The sequence below is a fragment of the Columba livia genome, chromosome 3 (assembly GCF_036013475.1).
Source record: "Columba livia isolate bColLiv1 breed racing homer chromosome 3, bColLiv1.pat.W.v2, whole genome shotgun sequence".
NCBI lineage: Eukaryota > Metazoa > Chordata > Aves > Columbiformes > Columbidae > Columba > Columba livia.
The window spans coordinates 85,648,969-85,670,442 of NC_088604.1; the positions used below are offsets into that span (position 1 = coordinate 85,648,969).

A 21,474-nucleotide genomic window follows, 5' to 3' on the forward strand; every position below is an offset into this window, starting at 1 on the left:
CATTGAAATGCAAAGTCAAATTGAAGTGACTATGGAGCTGCAATATTTACATAAAACTAAGAGAAACTTGCAGATCTATCCTCAATTTAATTTGAACTAAAACTCTACTGATCTCCAGTTGTCACAGGGGAGTGATTTAGGTGTGGGGGGGTGTAGAATGCATCTGCCTCATCAGCAAAGACAAAAAGACATAAGTATTGTCATTTTAGCAACAATCAGTGTGCACAATGTTTGTGAGTGTGTTTGTGAGCCTGCAGGTTATGTGGTATGACCCTATTTTAAAAGAAGTTGTCTTTTTGTCAGATACAGGCTCTTCATTCAAGATTTGTGCACGTAACACTAATAAGGTTAGGAGGAAATCTGCTGTCTTGGGCTGGTGACAGATTCACAGGCTGTATTAATAGAGAGGATTAGCAAAGAAGAACAGGTCAGGAGGCTGCAAAGCTCCTGTGCCTTGAGATTTCCTTCTTTAAATCATCAGTCTCATTGGAGAGCTCCCCTGAATACAGGGAGCAGAAACTGAGGAAAGGGCTTGAAACCAACGTATTTCACTGGGACGTAGTGAGGAAAGGAGAATTTCTGGGCTACAAACTCCACTGAAAATGTCTGTCCAGTTTTCTCCACAGGCACCCTGGAGGAACAACAACATCAGTTTCCTGAGCAGAGAGGCAGCTGTAACAGAGCAAGGAGAGACTATCATAGGTTTCTACCTACTGGCTTTAGGTATGTACTCGGCTTGGATGAGAAAGGAAACTCCTAAGCAGAGCTTGGCATAAAGTTCTAAGTGGTTCATATGGGTTTCATCCCTAATGGAACAGAATGTTAGAAAATGCAACTTTTTTTCTTCGGTTATTACAAGATCAGAGGAGCTACAGCTTTCTTTTGTTAAAAAGAAATTAATAAACAATGCAGAAATCTTGTGGAAGAAAACAGTCAAGCCTGTAAATTTTTAAGTAATGTTCACATAAGTTAATATATGGGAAGATAAAGAAATACTTTATCAGAAGTGCATGATACATTTGTGTCTTCTCATGTCTCAGTAGCACTGAATTAATGTTCTGTAATTTCCAGAGTTTTGACTGCTGACTGTCAGTTGGCATCCTACAATCAGCTCCTGCAGAGACAGAAAATATAGTTCTGTAGTTTTAGACTTTTTAAAAACTATTTGTACTGCTCTTGGTTTGACTGTTTAATGCACATAGAAATAAACTTCTTCAAACAGGATCTATGAAAGATCTAAGTACTAGGATATTATCCTGTGTTAGCAGTCACAGTACTTTGTGTTTATTTTGGTTCTGCTGTAAGACAGCTATTCTAAGTGTATAATAAGGATTTGAAAATGCACTCAATATGAACTGTCTTGGATCCCAGCTCAATTTTGTTTTGTTTGTTTAAATATTGCCTTTTTGGGGCAGATTCATTGCAGGATCTAAGGAAACTTTATGACATTTCAAAGAATTCAGGCTTGCTAGGTAATCAAAATTTTCAACCAGAAAACCTCACAGGAAAATACAAAAAAACCATAATTTTTATCCAATCTGTTCTTCTAAACAGCATATACTTTTTTTTTTCTGTTTTTGAATGATTGATTTAAACAGTTTTTGTTGTTGTTGTTTCTTTTTCTACGTTTATCACATATTGCAGGTAGCTCACTTAGCCCTCAGCTTATGCTCGAGAAAGGTCTATGGAAGTTGCAATGTAAAAGGCTAATTATTTTCATATGTTTATATGAGACTTTCTTTTTTACCTGTAACAACTAAGGAGGAAAAAAATGTGTTTTGAATAAAAACAGAGATTCTAGTAGAAAAATTTATGGTTTCTATTTTAGGAGGCTTAATTAGAAGAGTGGCCATAAGATAAATCAGAGTTGTTCCAGTTTATCCCCAATCTGTTCACATCTGCGTATCCCTTCATGAATGGCTGGGAAATAGCTGCACCATCAGCTAATGGACTAATCGGTTGCACTTGAGACTAGAAAGAACATCTTGGGTCAGCAAGGCCAGTCCCCTGCTTGACAATATATAATCTCATTTACCAAGCTATCATGCTCCCTTATATAACTGGCTGGGGTTTTTTTGGTGTTGCTACCACTCTTCCAAATGACAGCTTGTTCCTGATTTTGTTTCTCTGTTCGGTAGGAGCCTTTTCCTAAATTCTTATCTAAAGTGATCACACCAACTTTATACTCTCTGTGTCACTCCTTTTAACTGAAATAGGTTTTTTTTGCCTGCAATTAACATCCTATGGCCAGCCTGTGTTCCTGAGGGAACAATCATACCTTGTGGTTAATCATTGTAATCCTATATCAAGCAAGTGAGGTGGGTTTTTTGTTATTGTTCAGTTGATTTGGGGAGATGTTTTTATTATAATTTATTTATCTGCTGTCATAATATCCTTCCACTTGTCACCCCAGCAGGTCATTCTGGCAGCCTTTTACACTGTCTTTTCCAACCTGGACTCTTTATTTTTCTTTTTTAACTTATAGCCAGGACTGAATGGAGCAACCAAGCAAGGTCTTGACATCACCATTCACATTAATATTTATTCTTCCCCAGCTGCACTGATCCTTTCTAGTGTTGTCTCTGTATCACACTGGTAATTCAAACTTCTTCCACCAATTGATCAACAGAGGTGTTTTCCTCTGCTGCTTCCTAAAGGTCACCCCACATCTTCTAGCAAATACTTTAAAAAGTACCTAGGTGCCTGAGATTTTAAGTTGTATGTCTGTTGGGCTTTGATTGCTCCAGATCCTTCTGCCAAGCTTACAAGTGCTTGTCATGTCATTTGTGGCTATCCTTGACACTCGAGTTGTATTTCTTGCTAAGTATATATAACCAGCAACAGCACTACGCCAGGTTATCATTGTGTCGATCTAGTTAAAATGTGATGGAGGTAGGTAAACCTTTTTGCATTAAGAACTTTTGAAAAAAAAAAATCTTTTAGTAATACAAAAATCAGAAAAGTCCTCAAGTCTTTTTCTTCTTGAAGGTCTACTGCCTCACTTCTGCAAGCACCAACCATGACAACCTGCAGCTTTTATTTTATGTGCACAAATAACTCAGACTATCTGGGGAGCAGTGATGTGGCAGAACAAAATACTCTGTTATGCAGACACCTTCTTGCCCTTCTGGCAGCAGAGGTCAAAGGAAAAGATGCAATGCCAATCCCATGGCAGCGAGCCATCATAGCATGCTTAGAGGGACCACGTGCAGGTGACAGCAGCCCCTGTGTTACCCTTCCTTAGGTCAGCTGTGTCAGCATCCCTGTTCTGAACGCAGCGCTCTGTTTCCATCCTTCCTTTCCATGAGCTCAGAACTGTCTTTAACAGAGAGGTGGGAGCTTGTCCTGTTGCTAGCATTACATCTGACCTCTTTTTGCCTATTCCATAAGTGGTTATACCACTTATAGTACTGTGGAAAATAATTGTATAGTTTATATTATTACATGCAAATTAAAAGTACTATCCACAGCTGCTAGCTAAATCAAACTTAGTTCTATGGGGGGTGGGAAACTTACACATTTTTTTCTTCATAATTATTGGTTGGAATTCTTTAGGAAATTTTTATTTTCTGCATTTATACACATTTTTTTCTGTGCTCATTTTCCATAGTTTCACAGTTAACTGGGATGGTTAAGAGTGAATGCTTGGCATAAAAGGAAATTTTAAGTTAGTAAGAGATAATATTTGTTAGAGAACAAATTCTGACTTTTTATGAGTGCTTATATCAGAAAGGCGTGATGAGAACATTACCAATCCCATCAGAAAGCTGGAACAGACCACAAGACCCAACCATGCATTTAAATGGCACATTTCCAAACAATAACAGTAAACCATTATCTGACAAGTGACAAAGTGACTGTTATTTTGGGGACATTGTTTGACGGAAGGTGGGAAATGAAACAAACTATTGACAAAACATTTATCCACAAAATGACTGTATTTATTGAACAAACAATCTCTCCATGCTTTGTCAAGTCTAAAACATGATGACTCTTCTCCTTCCTGCCAAAACTGGCAATGTGCCATAGACAGGGTAATGTGTATATATATTTAGCAGCAAAGACTAAGAACAGAGCAGGGTCACTTCACGGTTGCAATACTCAATAACAGCATGGCAAATTCTCTAGATTTTATCATTTTCTTAAATAAAATTACCTAGTCTGAAAATTTTTACAGCTAACCTCTTTAGACATTTATGCTAATGTATGGGTAGTTGAATTGGTAACTGACTTCATTCATGCCTGCTCTATATCTAGATGCTCAATCTAATCTCTGTCCTAGAGATAAGATTATTTTCTGAGAGAAAAGCGTATCTTGTCTTGTGGCACTAAGCCTTCACCTTTTGCTCTTGTTTCTTGAATTCTTCCACTTAAGGCTTCCTGTAAATTTTAAACTGCAGATGGGTGAGTTGTAGCACCCATTTTTCCAATTCATTCTTGTCAGATTTTACAAGTAAAGGCCATGCAACAATGTCTAATAAGAACAAGTCTAAGTACAAAGCATAATAACCTATTTTAGCTGGGCATGTATGCAATCATCTATTAGAAATGTAGATGACCAGCTTGGAGCTATCAGTTCCCTTGTACCAAATTTAATTCTGCAAAAACATTAATTCAATGTTAGCAACTAAATTGCATGCAGCCTCAGGTGTTTATTGCGTGTTCAAAGACCACTTCAGGTACATGAGAGAAAAATAGGTTATGTCTGGATGCTCAGACTTGAGTGATTCAGCAGAAATTATTGTAAAATTATTGTGTTCCCTCTTAGCTGTTCCTGGCGTTAATCTCACTGTCCTCAGTTGTTTTCAAGAGAGAGATTTTCAATATCCTTAGTCACACTTGCTGGCTACTTCTTCAGTGCTTTCTTTCCATGGGCTGGTGAACAGCATGCTGATACAGGACTTTGTGGATAAGGTTTCGGTTCCTAACTACCACCAGCTTGCTTGGCAACCTTCCTACGCCTCCACCAAGAAATCATAGATAACAGGACCAGCTTCCTTTGTGGAGCACTTTTCACATCTGTGGACTACAATGCTCTATTAGAGGGTATTATTCCAGGGGAAATATTACTACTGAACTACATAAGGGCAATACAACATTTTTATATTGCTGTCCATCCTATTCCTCCTACCTCCCAATGTTTGCAAATGTGGTACCAAGTTGTTGAGGGTTTAGATTGTGGGGTGACAATAAAACCCTGGCAGATGTATTGTTAACCTCCTCTCCCCCCTACTTCCCCCTTTTGGCCCTGCCTCTCCCCACTTCCCACTCAGGACAGGCGATCGGGAGGGAAAGGACAGAGAGAAGAGAGTTGGAAAAATTAACAATGTTTTACTAATGCTACTAATAAGAATAGAGAAAATAATACGGAATATACAAAACCAATCCTGAAAGTCTCAGCAACTGCAGAGCCGGCACCCAAAGTCCTGGATTGGACTCTGCAGCCAACCGGAGCTGGATTCAGTCTGTCACTGGGCCTCAGTTCTCAGGGACAACTAGCAAGGTCCTCTCCTAATGTCAGCCATAAGCAGAAGGGAAAAGAAGAAGAGAGAAAAGGGATGAGATCCTCATGATCTCCCACTTTTATATGAAGCATTCACGTGAATGGAATGTTGATCAGTTGGTCGGTTTCTTGGCCACCTCTCGTCGCCCCTCTCGCGAGATGTCCATCCATGCTTATCAATAATTTCGCATTCCATTGCTAGGTTTACCAAAACATGTAACTGGTTCTCCAGGAAAATGCAGCTAATATGAAGCCTTAGCTGACAAGCAAATTCACTGAAAGAGAAACTTGTTTTTTAACAAAACCAGGACACAAGTACTTTTCTGTGGGTGTCTGAGGAGTAAAGATGACTCATTAGCTGTTCGATATTTAGCATTTATCAACTCTTACTTAACCTGTTCTACTCTGATACTGCCAGTCTCACAGCAGCTGCTCCAGTCCTGCTCTTTGCTAATGAACTTCAGTAACTGCGTGTTACCTGTGTGTATTGCCACTTCAGAAGGGCCAACAGATCTGGTTGATGAACAGCCCATATCAGACAGCCTTACAGCTTATGGGGCAAATGTGGTGATTCCTCTCGGAACCTTGTGTTTGGTGTAAGTGCTCAGTGTCTTCCTGTCTGCTGTTTTTTTCTCAGTCACATTTTGATCTCAATTGGAACCTGTCCTTTCTCACCAGGATTACCTTAGAGTGCTGGGGTTGGATTTTGGGTTTGGTTTTAGCCTTTTTTCATATACTCTTATGAGTGAATGTTGCTGGCTGTTTGCAAAAAAAATGAAACTAGCTCCCTCAGTTATTTCTTTTCTATCCTCTGTTTTATTGAGATGCCATCTGGTGACACCAAGGCCTTATAGCACTTCAAAGTTCAGAGGATACTTCCTGGGTTCTTGATCTACCTGTGATCTACCCTGAGGCACACGCCACCTGCATACAGGTGACACTCACTGGGAGTGTCAGAGCTATTGCTGTGCTTCCTCCATAGCGTGTTTGCAACCTTTTCCCCGGTTGTGCTCTTAAGGTTTAGGGGACAGGGGGAAAGAGGTTGTTAGGTTTAAGGTGTTCTTTTAGTTGGGCGTGGCTGGTTGTGGGGTTTGTTCTTGTTTGTGTTTTTGATTGTTTGTTTGTTGTTTTGTTTCTTTGTTTTTTTTAATTAAAAAAAAAAAATAATAGTCAGTCAATATAGTCAGCAACCACCGATCAGCACATCTGTCTGATGGTGCAGAGATCCAGTGTCCCATAGTCACTGCTCTAGTTGATAGCACTTCTATGTGACCACTGTTTTTGTTACTCCACGGTTTACTGAGAATTTAGTTCCTCCAGGTTTTTTTATCACAGTGTTGATATGGTCTGCTGCCCTGACAGATCAGCCATTTTAGGGATTGGATGTGCCAGTGCAGGTTTTTCACCTGTTTTGGTTAAAAGGATTGTGCCTACCTGTAGAAGTCATATTCTCTGTAACCCTGTCACCCTCAATGCTTCCCTCATCCCCACCCTCAGTGTGTGACTGTAGTTTCAAAAAATTATCACAAATGCTAAGTCTTTGTCACCTCCATCTAAAAGACGTATTGTTATTTTACATTCTGTTTTGCTCAATTTCTTCTTTAAGATACTTAAAATGAAAACTACCTTACCTTCCAGGCTAGGAGGAACTTGCTCTACGTGTTCGCAGGGAGTTCACATTTCTGACACTTTAAGGTTAGCCCTCCTAGCCATTACATGGCATTGACAAAATTTTGCTATATACAAAGGAGGTGCCATTTTATTTTGTCTGCCATTTTACCACTATGTATTTATATTGACAGGGAAAATATTTCCATGCCTACTGCCTTAAAATCTCTCTTACCTTACAGAAGGTAAAGCTGACATACACAAACACAACTACCATGTTTGCATTGCAGACTATCCTGGTGCATGACCAAAGCTGCCTTCCTCCAGTGCCCTGCTGTGCATATTTATAATACCCAGACTCAGACAAAAGTCAGAAACAATTTCTGACTTACAGTACATGCAGCTGTTGGAAAAGAGACTCGATTAAGAAACATTGTCACCTAGTGGCCAGAATAAGATATATTTATTATTGTTGATCTTATCCTTATAACAAGATATATATAAAATATATGTATGTATCTCAGCATATCATTGCATCAGTGACTTATGGTTAATACGATACGCAGACACGTCAGCTCTTCCCAGTTCAAAAGCTCTTTAGTAAACCATGTGCATTTGCTAAGCAGGCCAGAGCAGCAGCAGCAGTTTGGCAATTTTGCAAAGAGAAGTTTTTAAAGGAAATTGCATTGCAGAAAAAACAGTCCCTAGTGCTGTACAGAGTCTGTTCCATCAACCATCTCCTCTCCCACTCCAAACTACCCAGAGGACCTCACTAGGTGGTAAGTACCCAACCTGTTTGTTTGGAAAACAAGTGCCTTGCTCTTTGACATTTCATCTTGTGATCCTCCTAGATGTCATGGAGATTCGGAGGTAATTTCCTCCCCTCCCTTCCTAGCTGAGGCAGCCCAGCATGCTACAGCATTAAATGTAACAGCCATCTTTCATCTCATGAACTCCTCTGAATACCCAGAGATGCTGTGCAATGCCACCATGTCATGTCCCTCTTCAGTGCATATATTCACGTCTTGCTGTGCCTATATGCAGCACACTTACCCAGGCATAGCTACCGCTTGTGCCTGGAGAGAGGGCTACAGGCCAACTCTTCTCCCTCGCCTGGTAGTTGCTGTTGTAACCCGGCATCAGCTGTCGGGAGCAAAACCACCAGCTGCTGGGTTCCCAAACCTGTCCTAGGCTGCAGGCACTCAAAAGAGGTGGTGTTTTGTTCCACATTACCAAGGTGAAGTGGGGCCACCTGTGTTGGCAGTGGCAGAAACGGGATACAACGGCGTGCTGCCTGGCCTGCTGCTCAGCCCCACTCCAGCAGCCACCCTGGAGCCATCCCCTTCGCTGGCTAAGCCTCATTTTCAACACTGAGCCTGGCACGTATGAGAAAACATTTTGATAAAAGCCGTTTGTTTCTATGTGTCTACATCATTCCAAAAAGTGGGATGCAAACTACCAAGGTCTTAGACTGATGGGTGGAGTAATAGCCATGCACATTTGGAAACTCTAGGTCTCTCTGCCTGCATAACTGGCTGGCTTTCACCAGATTTACAGTCATCTCCCTTGTGTTTTCCTCATGTAACAAGAGATGTAAAAGTCAGGCACCTCTGTTCCTGCAGACAGAACACAACTTTCTTTAAAAATACATTTTAAAATACTTCAAAGCTTCTGAAAGGTCTGTTCCAAATGTTCTCTTCATACAAATTATCAGGTGTATTACTGAAAAATATTCCCATCTGGGACAAGCTTTGCTGCAAAGAGATCCCAGACAGTTCTAAGCAAAGAAACTTAATCCTATGAGCTGCAGTTCTTGGGAGAGGACTGACAAAGCAGCTCTCTGCCTACATGCATGAACTTTCAGTATCCATTATTATATATAATGCACCTAAACAGCTGCAGCTTCTGGTAAGTTGTTTGTAGTCTCTGCTCCAGCCTACCAATCTTTCCTTCTTCCTTTTTTTCTCTAGGTGTTACATTTCGTGAGTTTCATCTGTCCACTTAGGAAAAAAAAAAACAACAAAAAAACACAAAAGCAAACAACTTCCCTAAGCCCTTAAATGTCAGATCTTTGACAGATGCAGTAGCAGCATTTTGTGCTTGTTCTGCTTTATTGCTGGAGTCATTTACTTGTTCCTGCTTCTGTAATGTACCCAGCAACTTAAAGAAGGCTTCTTGCATATGTTTTGCAGTGGATAATCTGGTTTTATTTGTTTATAACGGGACAAAAGGGTAATTTTAAAGGAGACGTCACACATTTACACACTGAACTGCTGCTTTCTTTATTCGCTTTTTGATTTAATGGATGATTTTTTTTTTTTCCAGGTTGGCTGTCTTGGTTTGGAAACAGCATTGTGATTTTTGTCCTGTATAAACAAAGACATCTTCTGCAGCCCACTGACTACCTCACATTTAACTTGGCAGTATCAGATGCTAGTATCTCTGTGTTCGGTTATTCACGGGGGATCATTGAAATCTTCAATGTCTTCAGAGACGATGGATTCATTATCACATCAATATGGACTTGCCAGGTAAGACTGGATTACACTTAATCAGACAAAATAATTACAGCTATTTCTGTGTATATGCTGTGTATAAATAACCAGACAGGCCCAAAAGAGTGCAAAGAAATACTGACTCATCTTCTAAAAGGACAGCGTTCTCTTTTGTTACAGACATAAATCTATTAATTTGATCAGAGTTTGACCAATTTTCGGTGATTTCTTTTTTCTATCTATCCATGATATTTCCTACTTCTTTGGGTTATTTTAGCATACAACTTCTTTTACTAGATTAGTTGTAATTCTTCAATCCTTCTCCTAAATTCTTGGTTGATTCATTGCCTGTGGTAAGACGTGTGACTTAACTTTAAGGCACAGTCATCCCTGAACTTGGATACAGTTTTTTGTTGGAGAACTCAGAAAATGTTATTATTGTTAATTCTGAAGCACACCTGTGAAAACAGAATATAAATACATCCCATGGACAGATAGGCACCAGCCTGGCTTCTTGGTGCTTTTAGTAACACCTGTGAGAAAGATTATACTTACTGTGTCTATTTCAGGAGGGAATAAAAAAATCTGAAAATGACATGATGGCCTACGGCAAGGTGTAAGAAAGATGATGATTAACGAAAAGGGAGAGAGAAATAATCCTCTTTTCCTGTTGTTTATTTTTTTCTTTTTTCCTGGTTGTTGAGCTTTTTAATTTCTTTTTTTTTTTTTTTTTAAGAGGAAGTTGGTCTGTTGTGCAACATAGATGAAAGAACTATAGCTCATATCCCCTCCCTTCCAGTACAAAGGTTCTGTTAATCCAGCGAGGAAGACTTCCTATAGAAGACGCTTATTAACCTAGGAAATGTACTTTGATCTAAAATTACAATCATTTTCTTCTTGAAAAAGTATGTCTATAACCATTTGGCAGAAAAACGATTTATCAAAATGAAGCTAATTATTTCCTCAGAAAAATCCCACTGTTTATCTAATGAGAACACCTACAATGGCAGTCTGAAGTCTGTTAGGGAGAAACTTCAAGGACACCTCTTTAATTTTTTAGTTAATGGAAACCTTTGAAGTCATCAAATAAACAAAGACATATCTGCAAACTGTAAAACTCACACCCACACTCAGAATGAAACAGATCCCCATTTTGCTCTGTTTCAAGGAAGTTTGGAGCTATGGTTAAGAAAGGAAAGCTGAACTCTGGATCTCTGGGTTCAGTTACAGCTTTGCTACAGAGTTCCTATGTAAGACAGGGTAAGGCATTGTGTGAAATCCTGAACCAAGATCTGTGGCATAACCTAATGTTTACAACCACATGGTTTGAAAGAGGTAACATGAAATGACCCTTCTGCCTCCCCAGTCCAACCTTTTCCAGAGCCCCATCTATGCCGTGCCTCCTTTTTTGAGCTGTAAAAATCCAGCACACACAGGGATTGACACAGTACAGCACACTGTGTCCATCCCCTTGTTTGCATGGAGTCTCCTGTCAGTAGCCTTGCAGCCTTCTCCAACAGAGCCTCTGCCTGGGAGTCCTTTATTGGCTGACTTTGAGCTATTTAGAGTCTCATTACGATGATCTGGCAATTTTTTTCTTTTTTCTTCTTTTTTTTTTCCTAAGATGTAAAAATCCTGGGATGGAGGTGTGTTTGAACTTAATGTGGTGGAGATGTGCTTAATCTTGCTACGCTTGAACCTCCTTTACAAGGATAGAAGCGGTCTGTAACACTTTTGGGGTACTCAGTTTGCCCATCAGGGTTTGTTAAGTAATCTTATATTTTGTTCAGGATATTAAAAATGCATCAGATTTTCTAAACACTCTGATTTACAAAATATTAAAATTTCTGCTTTGGTAATCCTCTGTAGTCTCTAAAAGTTAACGTTTAGCATTTCAAACAGGAACTGATACTGTATTAATGCTAACTAAAATGCATGGTAACCTGGAAAAGTCAATCTGTACTCTGAATGAGTAGTTTGAATTGGTTGTGACTTGTTGAGTGATTAAGCTGGTTGTGGCTTGTTGAGAGAAAGTCATGTAGGACTCCTGTTTCCATCGAGATTTTGTTCTTTGTTGGAGTCTCACAAACATGTTTAAAGCCAGATATCCAACTTATTGATTATTAAGCTTGACAAAAAAAATAGATACCAGTGACAAATAAAGTAATTTATGGAAGTAGAGTGGCTGTTTTTAGGAATAATATTGTGTAGAAATAGCAGGAAGCTTCTGTGCATGAAAAAAATATGTGAACAATTTCATGTGTGAGCGTGGACAGCCAACAAAAAGGTCATCCTAAAAATATTCAACGTTGACCAGCGGTAGGGTTTTGATTGCTTGTTTTTTGGTATTTATAAAATATGATACATTCATAGTCCAACCAGAATGGGTCTTACATCTGGAACATGAGGAGGAGCTTGGTGCCGGGAAGGTAAAGCCCATCCTTTCTGTCACAGCTCTTCAAAGTTGTCTCTTGTTCCCCTCACTGTACCCAAGCTCCTCTGCAAGTAGCTGAGATGACAATTCAGGCTGTTCCATACAGGAACATTGCTCTTTCTTAGCATGGCCTATGTGTTTTCCCTGACTTTGTTTATTTTGCTGAGTCCAGAGGACAGCCTTACTTGGCTTGCTGTCACTGGCTATTTCATTACACATTTGCTCCTATTTGATCAGTCAGCTTCTGCTGTCAGGTATGTTTAAGGAAGCTTTATTTTCCCCAGCCAGCCTGTCATTTCTGTTTTTGAAGAAATTTCATGAGCTCACCCCACTTAATCCACCTAACTATTTTCCCTTCCTCTGACTCTGGCCTCCTTCTGTGCCCTGAGGTAATATTCTTCAAAATTAAGGTTCAATGTTCTTGGCTGCCCCAGTTAGAGGGAGTGGGAAGAAGACAGACAGATACTACTACTTTTCTTTCAAAACAGCCTTCTCTGTGAAAACTCTCTCTAACAAAATATGCATCTCCAGCTAAAAGGACCATTTGGCAGCATACCTGCTGAATGGGACAGATATGTGTGGTCCTGTTCTCCTCTGTATGGAAGAAACACCACTATTCTTCCCCATGCCAAACATTATTTTTCTTTTTGGAGGTCTGACAGACCTGACAGGTCCTCTCAGGAATGAGGTTCCATGGTAGGTCTGTATCCAATGCTGCCCATGCTGAATGCTGCATACAGATGTGGTTTTCCAAAGGCGGCTTTTAGACTCTGCTTTCACTTCTTTTTTCATCCATTCCCTGCTCCATCACTGTGCCTTAGTCCTGCTGGACAGAAGCAGGACAGCCAGTCTCTAGCACATTTGCTTTTTAGCCTTTGGTAATATTATCAGTAAGTAAACTAGTTCTTATAGTAAAGTTTAGATCAAGGAATGTAAGCCAGTGACCAAGAGCCGTCTGCTCCTTCATTGACCGTATATTAAGTGAAAAGTTACCTCAGGATATGCTTTTGTCCTTCCTAGGTGTTTTTTATTTGTATGTTCTGCTGAATCAGAAGTTGCACTGAAACCTGTAAATAACATTGTGCACAAATGTTCTTACATGTACGAAGGAAGTATAAATTATTTTCAGGTAAACAACACAGTTTCCTCTAAACCTTATTAATCAACCAACAGAAAGCTTTTCTTGTGTCTGCTAGTGGTGAATACAAGAGATGTAGGCTTCAAGAAGTCTTTAAATATAGGGGAAGGATTATAACCTATCTGATTACTGTAGATTCATTGTAGTCGTGTCGGAAACAAAGGATGGGCTGTGGAGTGCCTTGGAATTTGAAATCCTTCATCATACTCGTACCTCAGTTTAAACTTATTTCCACTAGTCCACTCTTCTAATCTGTTTTGGTTTGGTTTGGTTTGGGTTTTGTTTCTTGGGGGAGGGGGGGAGATGGTTGGGATTTTTTCTTTCATTGTTTATTTGAGAGTATAGTTTGGTTGTTTTAACATTAACTTTATAAATATGTAAGAATTTTGCTTCGAGTGTCAAAAAAAATTGACTGCTCTTATCATATGTGTCCTCTGTTGGTATAGGCTTCCTTTAAAAAAGTTACTTATTTCTGTTTCTTACGTATGTGTGTCAGCTGTGCACAACAGAGCACAAGGTAGTTATCTCCAGGTCATTGTACCATCACAGATATACCCACTACCACTGACATGCTGACTGCCACTATCATCACAGATGCACTTATCTCACTATCAGTCTAGGTAGATTTGGTCCATCTGGCCAGCCAGATGGTGCCAGAGCATCCCCAGCAGATCTGGCTCTGCACAGAATGAGCCTTCAGGAGGAACCAAAAAAAAAATGTTCAGCTTTGAGGTATCAGTGAGCAGGACAGTAGCCTGTCTGACAGGACTCAGCCCACACTGCCTCTGTCCCTGCACCCTGCCCTCACCATCCCACCAAGGGCCAGCCTGAAAGGGCCTGCCCTTACCCTCTTTTGCTGAAGCTGCTTTGTGTTGTGTAGAGTAATAAAGCTATAGAGGGGAGTTGGAGAGGAGTGTTGACTGTCTTGCCCTGTGGTTGGGTTTGCTACATAGCAGAAAGCAAACCTGGAATCCTGCACTGCTTAATGTTTTATAGGGCATTTTTGCCTGGCATACCCTGGACAGAAGCAAGTGGTGATGTAGTGAGCAGCAGTGAGCCCCACCTTGAATGCATGTATTGTTTTACTCAGTTATCCCTAATTCATTTGTGCAGGGCTTGCCTAACGGCACCAGACCTGTGGCATATGTGCACTCTGAAAGGTCACTGTGTGGCTGGGAAGTCCAAAATGTTCCACAAGTGACAGAATAAGTGTGCGTGCATTGGGGATGATGTGAACCATGGAAATATCTAGGATTTCTTACATTTTAATGGACTTTTCTGAATTGTGGTGATGTAGCTGATCAAGCTGCCAGCTGAAATCCCAGAAAAATAGGGATCTCTAAGAAAAGCTGGATGTGCAATAGCTCTGCTTCAACAATGCTGTTGGACAACGAGGGTTCCTCTCCTTCCAGTGAGAGCCTGACCACTCAGGCAGGGAGTTTGTCTTTATCTCTGGCCCTAGTATTTATTTTCTCTAAGGACAGCAGAGCATCACAGTGTGATGAATAGTCTTTGGGCTTATGTTCCTAGGCAGGGAATGTGGATCTGAGAACCTTTGGATGGAGAAAAGTGAATCCAGCTCTCCCACACCCTCCATGAGGGAAAAGAGAGAATGGATCAGCAATCCTTCTGCTTTTCGCAGTGATGCTGCTTAATTTTTGAAAGGTCTTGCACAGTTAAGGGACGGATATGGCTGTGAATACCAAGCCATTCTAATATTTTGCAGCCTGCAGTAAGGCACTAAAAATCAAAAGGGAGGTCAGATATGCCCCTTGCCTTGTTCTCTTGGCTACTTTAGGAGCCTCGTTTGTCCACTAGCTTTTGCCATGTCCGGTCTAGGAGAAGCACTCAGAGGCATGACTGCCCTTGCACCAGGCAAACAACCAGAGCTGCAGCCCTGCAAAGCTGAGCACAGTGGCCCTTACTCCCTCTTGTAGATTCAGCTTTCAGTCACTGTCTCTTGCTGACACTTAAAAAAATCCAGCATTTTCAGTGTTATTAAATGTTAGAGGTCTAGTGTGATGTTTCTGAGAAGTAATAATGTCCATCTTTTGTAAAAATTAGAGGTGGGATCTGAAACAACAAAAGGAAAATTGCAATAGTACGAAATTCTGAGATCAATAAAGATGAAAACACATGGGGTCTTTTCAGAAGTTTTGAGCGGAGGACTTGTAATCCTGATTAAATTATTTTATATATTATTTATGGCATTTGCTTCCTCAGAACACACATTTATCTCATTTCCTATACACAGATTGGAAAACATTGCTAAATTTTTTCTGAGGAGGAAACAGAAGACTAATACTTTAGTTTTTTAACAGAATGTTCAGGAGAATGTCTGATAAATCAAAGACCATAGAGGCATGTATGTTTTCTTATAGAGCAGTTTGAAGGACATATTGATTTCTACCCATTTGATAAAACCAACAAATTGTGGACTTAGTTATACTGTTCACACTGTTGACTCAATTTAAGATTTTATGTATTTGTAAATGCCAAGATAGTGTTTACGTATTACTGTGTGTGGTATGGTATTCCCTCATGTTCTGGGTGAGATGACTGAGCAGTGGTGGCTCAGCAGCTACCATGACCAAGTAATAAAAGCAATGGCAGATGGAAAGGACCCAAATGAAAGTTCTCAGGCTTCCTTTCTCCTTCCTTCCCAATACCTGCAAAATTACTGAGGTATCTGTGTGCATTCTTCATTGAACTTCTTCCAGTACAACCACCCATTCACACTGCTCCATCATCCATTCATTTTTTCCTTCACAAAATCATCTGACTTTCAACTCACTGCATATGTAACAACCACCCTTTGCATACGTCTCACCCCCCACCTCTGCCTCTCATTCACCCCAGCAGCTGTCCATGTGAGTAACCTACTCACCACAGAGCTCTCATTCATAAGCCCCAGACAAATCCACAAGCTGCTCATCTTTTCCCCTCTCAACATCCATCAAGGAGGATAAAGATTTGCTCCTGCCCACCCTCCCTCCTAGCTGGATGCGGGGAGATCTAGTGATGGTTGCTGTTATTGCCCTTGCCCACATGTGAGAGCATGTGAATGTTCTTCCATGTTTTTCCTCCACTCTCTCCCTGTGGGAAACAGTCTGTGCAGATGCACCTCGAGTTCACTAGTGTTTGTGCACAGGGAAACCTTCATCCTCAGCACAGCTTTCTGCAGTGTCTAACTTTGGCAGAGGTTTCCCATCCAACGACTGAGCTAGCTAACCTTGCTTGGTGTAAAAAATCTTGCAATGTCACTGTATATCCCAGTGTCCAAGCGTGTACCTCTAAGACTGAGGCTGGGACAGAAGAAAACAGGTTTGTTTTTGTTTTTTGTTTCCTCAAATCATAATAGCACAGGAATGTGGTCTAATGTCTGCTTAGTTGAAAAATGTTCAGCTATCTACCTGTAAGATGTTAAAATAAATTGAACCAAACACAGAAAAGGAGTGAAAAATAGTTATCAACTACCTTAGCACAGTACTGTGGTGTGATATTGCTGGGATTTTACTTATATATAGTTCACCATTCCTGACATTTCAGTAAGATGAAAATAATCCAAAGTCAAATCATGGAACTGGCACTAAGAGCATTAACAGATAGAACAGGTGTTAAAGGTGCTGAAGAAAATCTCCGTAACATTAGCCTTGTATTCACCTCACCTTAACACGCTGATTCACTGTGAAAGGTAGAATGTGGAGACCAATCTATAAAGCAAATTTAAAAAAAAAAAAAAAGGAGTGCCCTTACTTTACATGCTGCGCTACACAAATTTTCCTCTCCCAGATGCGTTTCTGACCAATTTGATGTCTCGAATATTATAAACACTGGAATATATCCTCATCCTTTTTTCCTTGAATAAATGAGATTTGGATACTGAAAAAAATAATAAGTTGTGGAGATATTAGTCTTTCCCATTTCTTTATTTCTGGTCCTCCTTGATATTATCTGAAGAGTGTGCACATTGCAGTCAAAGAGGTAAAAGCAACTCATGCAGACATCTGTGAGCTGAACTTTAATGAGAAAAATGCTTCATCTGGAGAGAAGGGAGGAAGAATGGTGCTTTTGCACAAATAAAATCATTAGCAACATAGAAGATCATCTCAGTGGAACTAATGAACTAATGGGACTTCAGGGAAGTTACAGCCATTTTCATTAGCCATGAATTTTTCCTCATTTTCCTGTAAATGAGAATTTTTGTAGCCAATTGCAATAAATTAAGGAAGTTTTATTTTGGGTACTTGAAAAATTGTGAATGCTCGAACTATCTATTTCCCTGTTTAACAAGTCTGATGTAGCCCAGCCCATGCCACCCAAGCACTGCAAACCACACACTGCTGCCCAAAAAGGGCATTCGTTGTCTGATAGTGCTCCTACAGAGACAGGATTTTCCAAAGCCTAGATTTTAACTCCTGCACTAGGTTTCTCTCAGAGGGCTTTGAAACATCCTTTTCTTGTTTGCTTATGTGGAAAATAGTAGCCTTCCTCTTTATTCTGTGCTAATGCGTGTTTCTAAGAGATTAAATGTCTTCACTCAAAAAATGCTGTCCATGACTTACCTTCATTATTCATGATCTTCTCACCACGGGGGTGAACAATTTGTATTCTTCTGGCTCCTCCCTATGTGCCACATCTTCTCACTGACTTTAAAGCAAAATTTCATATGAAATTTAAAAATCTTTCCAGTAGTATCTGCAAGTATCTTAAATAGTGCTACCTCACATTTACCTGTCTTCTATTCCATAAATATGTATTCCATTAAGTCGACACACCACTAGTGTGTAGGAAGCAATTTGTACTCAGGTCCTGACTCTGATTCTGTCCCGATTTAATCAATGAGAAGACGACCTTTGCTTGCAATGGCTGTATATGACGTGACATACGTATGACATGACATATGACATCCAGTTTTTCCACACCACTGTCCCTACCAAAGGGATGACATTGCAATTGGTAGCTTTCCAGATTTCTTGGCCTTTTAAGGCCAAGAATGGCCTATATCTTTTACACTTTCTTTCAGACTCTCTATGGGCTACTAGGACTCCTTGGCAATGCATGTGACTTTCCTGTTAGGAGCTGTTAGGTCCAGCTTATCACACACAATTGTGATGTGAAGACCCTGACAATCCATATCCATTTTAGGCCTATAAGCATTTTCTTGGGATAAATCAGTTATCTTATGTTTCTTCCATTATTTTGGGACATGATCCAGAGGAACTAAGAGTATCAATCTAAGAGTAGATCCCCTAGCAGCCATGAAGCTTTTTCAGGCTTTCAGGCTTTTGTGTCTTGGCCACTTTAGGAGTGGCTGAACTAGTACTGTTAACTAGCATCACTAACCCACCCTGACTTGTGCCCAGGAGCTGAGATGACCTTGTATTAACCTAACGGTGATTACAGAAGCAGATTCCTTTTTGCTGGGAAACAGCACAGACAGTTCTATTTTGGAGAATGTGGTCACTTGTAATCTCTGGGCTGTCCTGACAGAGCCTGTGAACAGTCTGTGGGACCTCTGCTTCCCTTGAGACGTGTAGGACTACAAAAACATTTACCATAATATTCTGAAAGACGAAGATCGTACTTCTTTGCTTTGAAAATAAAAGTGTCACTTCAATCTGATGTTAATGAATCTCAGTAACTAGGGTAGGATCACCACTGGCCGCACAGCCAAGTCTTGCTTCTTGTGGAAATGTAAAGATGAGATGGGTGACTTATGAGGCCATTCTCCTCTTTTATCTGTCTGTGTGTTTGTTTCTTTATATTAATCATGTTGCTAGCAATAAACAAGCAGGTTCTGAATTAACATCACCAAAGTGGAGAGGACTTTTGGCTCAGGCCCACTGAAAAGAGTTTTACACAGTATAGCACAGAAGTTCCCAGAGGGCAATGCTATCTAGTGCTTCTTAATTTTCCTGTACAGTAATTCACAGAAAGACAATGGCAATACAGCATTTAACCTGAAGATGGGAATCTTTTCACTGTATCTGGATTATCAAATGTTATGAGCTACGTGTTTGGTTGCTTCCTCCCCATTCATTCTTCATGGATGATTGGGAGAGACATGAAACCTGCCATAGTCCCATGGCATCAACCCAGAGCTAGGAAGCACATGTTCCCAAGCATGTGGAGATGGGGTACTTGAAGTAAGGTTATATTCTGACGAGGCCGTATAAGGAAACTCTCAAAGAAATTTCTGTCTCTTTGTTAAATGATGTGCACTTGGTGAGGTTGTTACATTTATAATTGTGCTTATCAGTAGGGGCATGTACTACTATGAATATAAATTGTGACCTGAGAGGGCTACAACCATAATAGCTGAAAATCAGCCCAAAGGAAGTATATGTTGAATCTCACTTGACTGAGTATATAAGCCCAAAACAGCTACAAGCAAACAAGTAGATTTATTCTGGATTCCATAACATTATGAAAGCCAAAACCTGACCTGCGCATATAAATAGCTGGTACTAAGTATACATTTAACTATATGGCATAGTTAGTATAATTACATATCTGTACACAGAATTGTATAGCCTAAATATCACATTCATATTTTTACTATATTTAAAATATATAACACCAACAGACAGGTTTAATCACTTGGTGAATGAAAAGTACTGTGTGTCTGATACTCTCACTTAATGGCTTAAACTATCTAGTCCTGTAGCATATCAGTTTTCATTGTTTTTTAGTAAATGAAGTGCTGTTTATGTCAGAGACCTAAAATGTCTCAGATTAATGCAATCACCTCAAAGAACAGTTACCCTTGAAGCCTGCTGAGACATTTTAAAAGACAGAATGCAACCATAGCTGAGCAATGTCATATGAGCAAAAGATGTTGTGTAAACTGTGGTAAGTCTCTTTCCTATATTGTAGTAAATGTTAAACAATTTGAGTGCTTTAGGAATACTACGAATTGGGAGTTTTAAGTAGTCTCCTGTGAAGACTGATTTTGATTATGAAACTTGGTTCTTCCTTTTGACAGAAGAGTTACTATAGTCTGGTTGACACATTATTGATATATTGGAAAGATGGGAGAATATGTTGTCGTCAGACATGAGTGGAATATTTTCTCACTTACTGCAAACTTTTGGTAAATTTTAAATTAAGGATTGATTTAAGTGCTTTTTTGTCTAAGGATGAAGGAAGTTTGTTGCTTTTATCAATCCCTGTTTAAAGTTTATATTTTTCTTTGCATATTCACTATTTCGTATTTAATAAACGATAAAAGCAGGACAATGTGATTCTGAAAGAAAACAAATTGGCTTCAGGAAATTGCAACAGATTCACCAGTTTGCCAGAGGAGGGAGCGATAAAGCCTTTCTGGCTGGTGAGATCTGTGCTTCAGCCTAAATTGAAATGAAATAGCTATTTTGGCAGTCTGGTTTCGAACCATTAAACATTGAATAATCCAATAATAAGAACAATAGGTTATATTTTACTCTGTCTACTTTAAATGAAGACAACCATTATGAATTCAGTAGGGACGCATAAGTATTAAAAGTAGTAAAAGGGGGGGATACCCAAGCTCATAGCTGAACATTTCATAGTGCACCGGGGATTTCTGACTCTCCCTGTTTTGAAGCAAAGTTTAAGAAATGGATTTGCATGCAGTAGGAGGTTTATGTATTGTGGGTTGTAAATACTAAACCGAGAACATCAGTGAGATTTATCATCAAGCATAAGTACAAAGCAGAAATATCACAGCCATTTTTTCAGTTCTGTCTTAGCTTCCAGGCAACATAAAGATAATGAGTGAGTTCTGTGAGTATCTATATAGCCAAGGGAGTAATATCGGTATAGCACTGAGAGAAAAGCTTTTAAAACTGCTAATCTATTTCTGTTTCTTAATGAATACAAAGGAAAGCTGGTGGATCAAAATTACTACACAATCAACTTTGTGTTTATGTCAGAATTCACTATTGCCTATTAATGCTGCTGCTATTTGATTGTAATTGATAGTATGAAGGACAAAAATTGCATTACACAAAAAGGGAAGAAATATTATGACCGTGGAAAGAGGGACCTGGCTGAGGGGGTAGGATAAAAGAAAAAGAAAAACAGAACTGAGGAAGACAAAGAGCATCCATCTTTCAAAGTAATTAAATATTATCTACTATTCTAGTATTTCCTTGGTTGTCACGCCATATATCTTTAAAGATGCAGAAAACTGAAAATACAATGTATTTTTGTTACTCACATATATTAATATCTCTGCCTACAGAAATCAGTACTGTGCCAAAGCAGTTTTTCTATTGCTAACTACTTTGGGTTTCAAGCAGTCACTTTGGTT

At 39.6% G+C, this 21,474-nt stretch overlaps 1 protein-coding gene and 1 long non-coding RNA gene across 2 annotated transcripts in view; one reads left to right on the forward strand and one right to left on the reverse strand.

Annotated features, from left to right (window-relative positions):
* The first annotated feature begins 486 nt into the window (after positions 1 to 486).
* The window catches only part of LOC102085211 (opsin-5), a 31,368-nt gene continuing 10,380 nt past the window's right edge, over positions 487 to 21,474 (forward strand). Inside the window, exons 1-2 of the mRNA XM_013367426.3 lie at positions 487 to 723; positions 9,437 to 9,642. Of these exons, the coding sequence (XP_013222880.1) occupies positions 603 to 723; positions 9,437 to 9,642 (327 nt within the window). The 5' untranslated portion in view covers positions 487 to 602. The remainder of the gene's footprint in view (positions 724 to 9,436; positions 9,643 to 21,474) is intronic.
* The window catches only part of LOC135579095 (uncharacterized), a 40,686-nt gene continuing 36,923 nt past the window's right edge, over positions 17,712 to 21,474 (reverse strand). The window contains exon 4 of the long non-coding RNA XR_010471527.1: positions 17,712 to 17,828. This is a non-coding gene — a long non-coding RNA (uncharacterized LOC135579095). The remainder of the gene's footprint in view (positions 17,829 to 21,474) is intronic.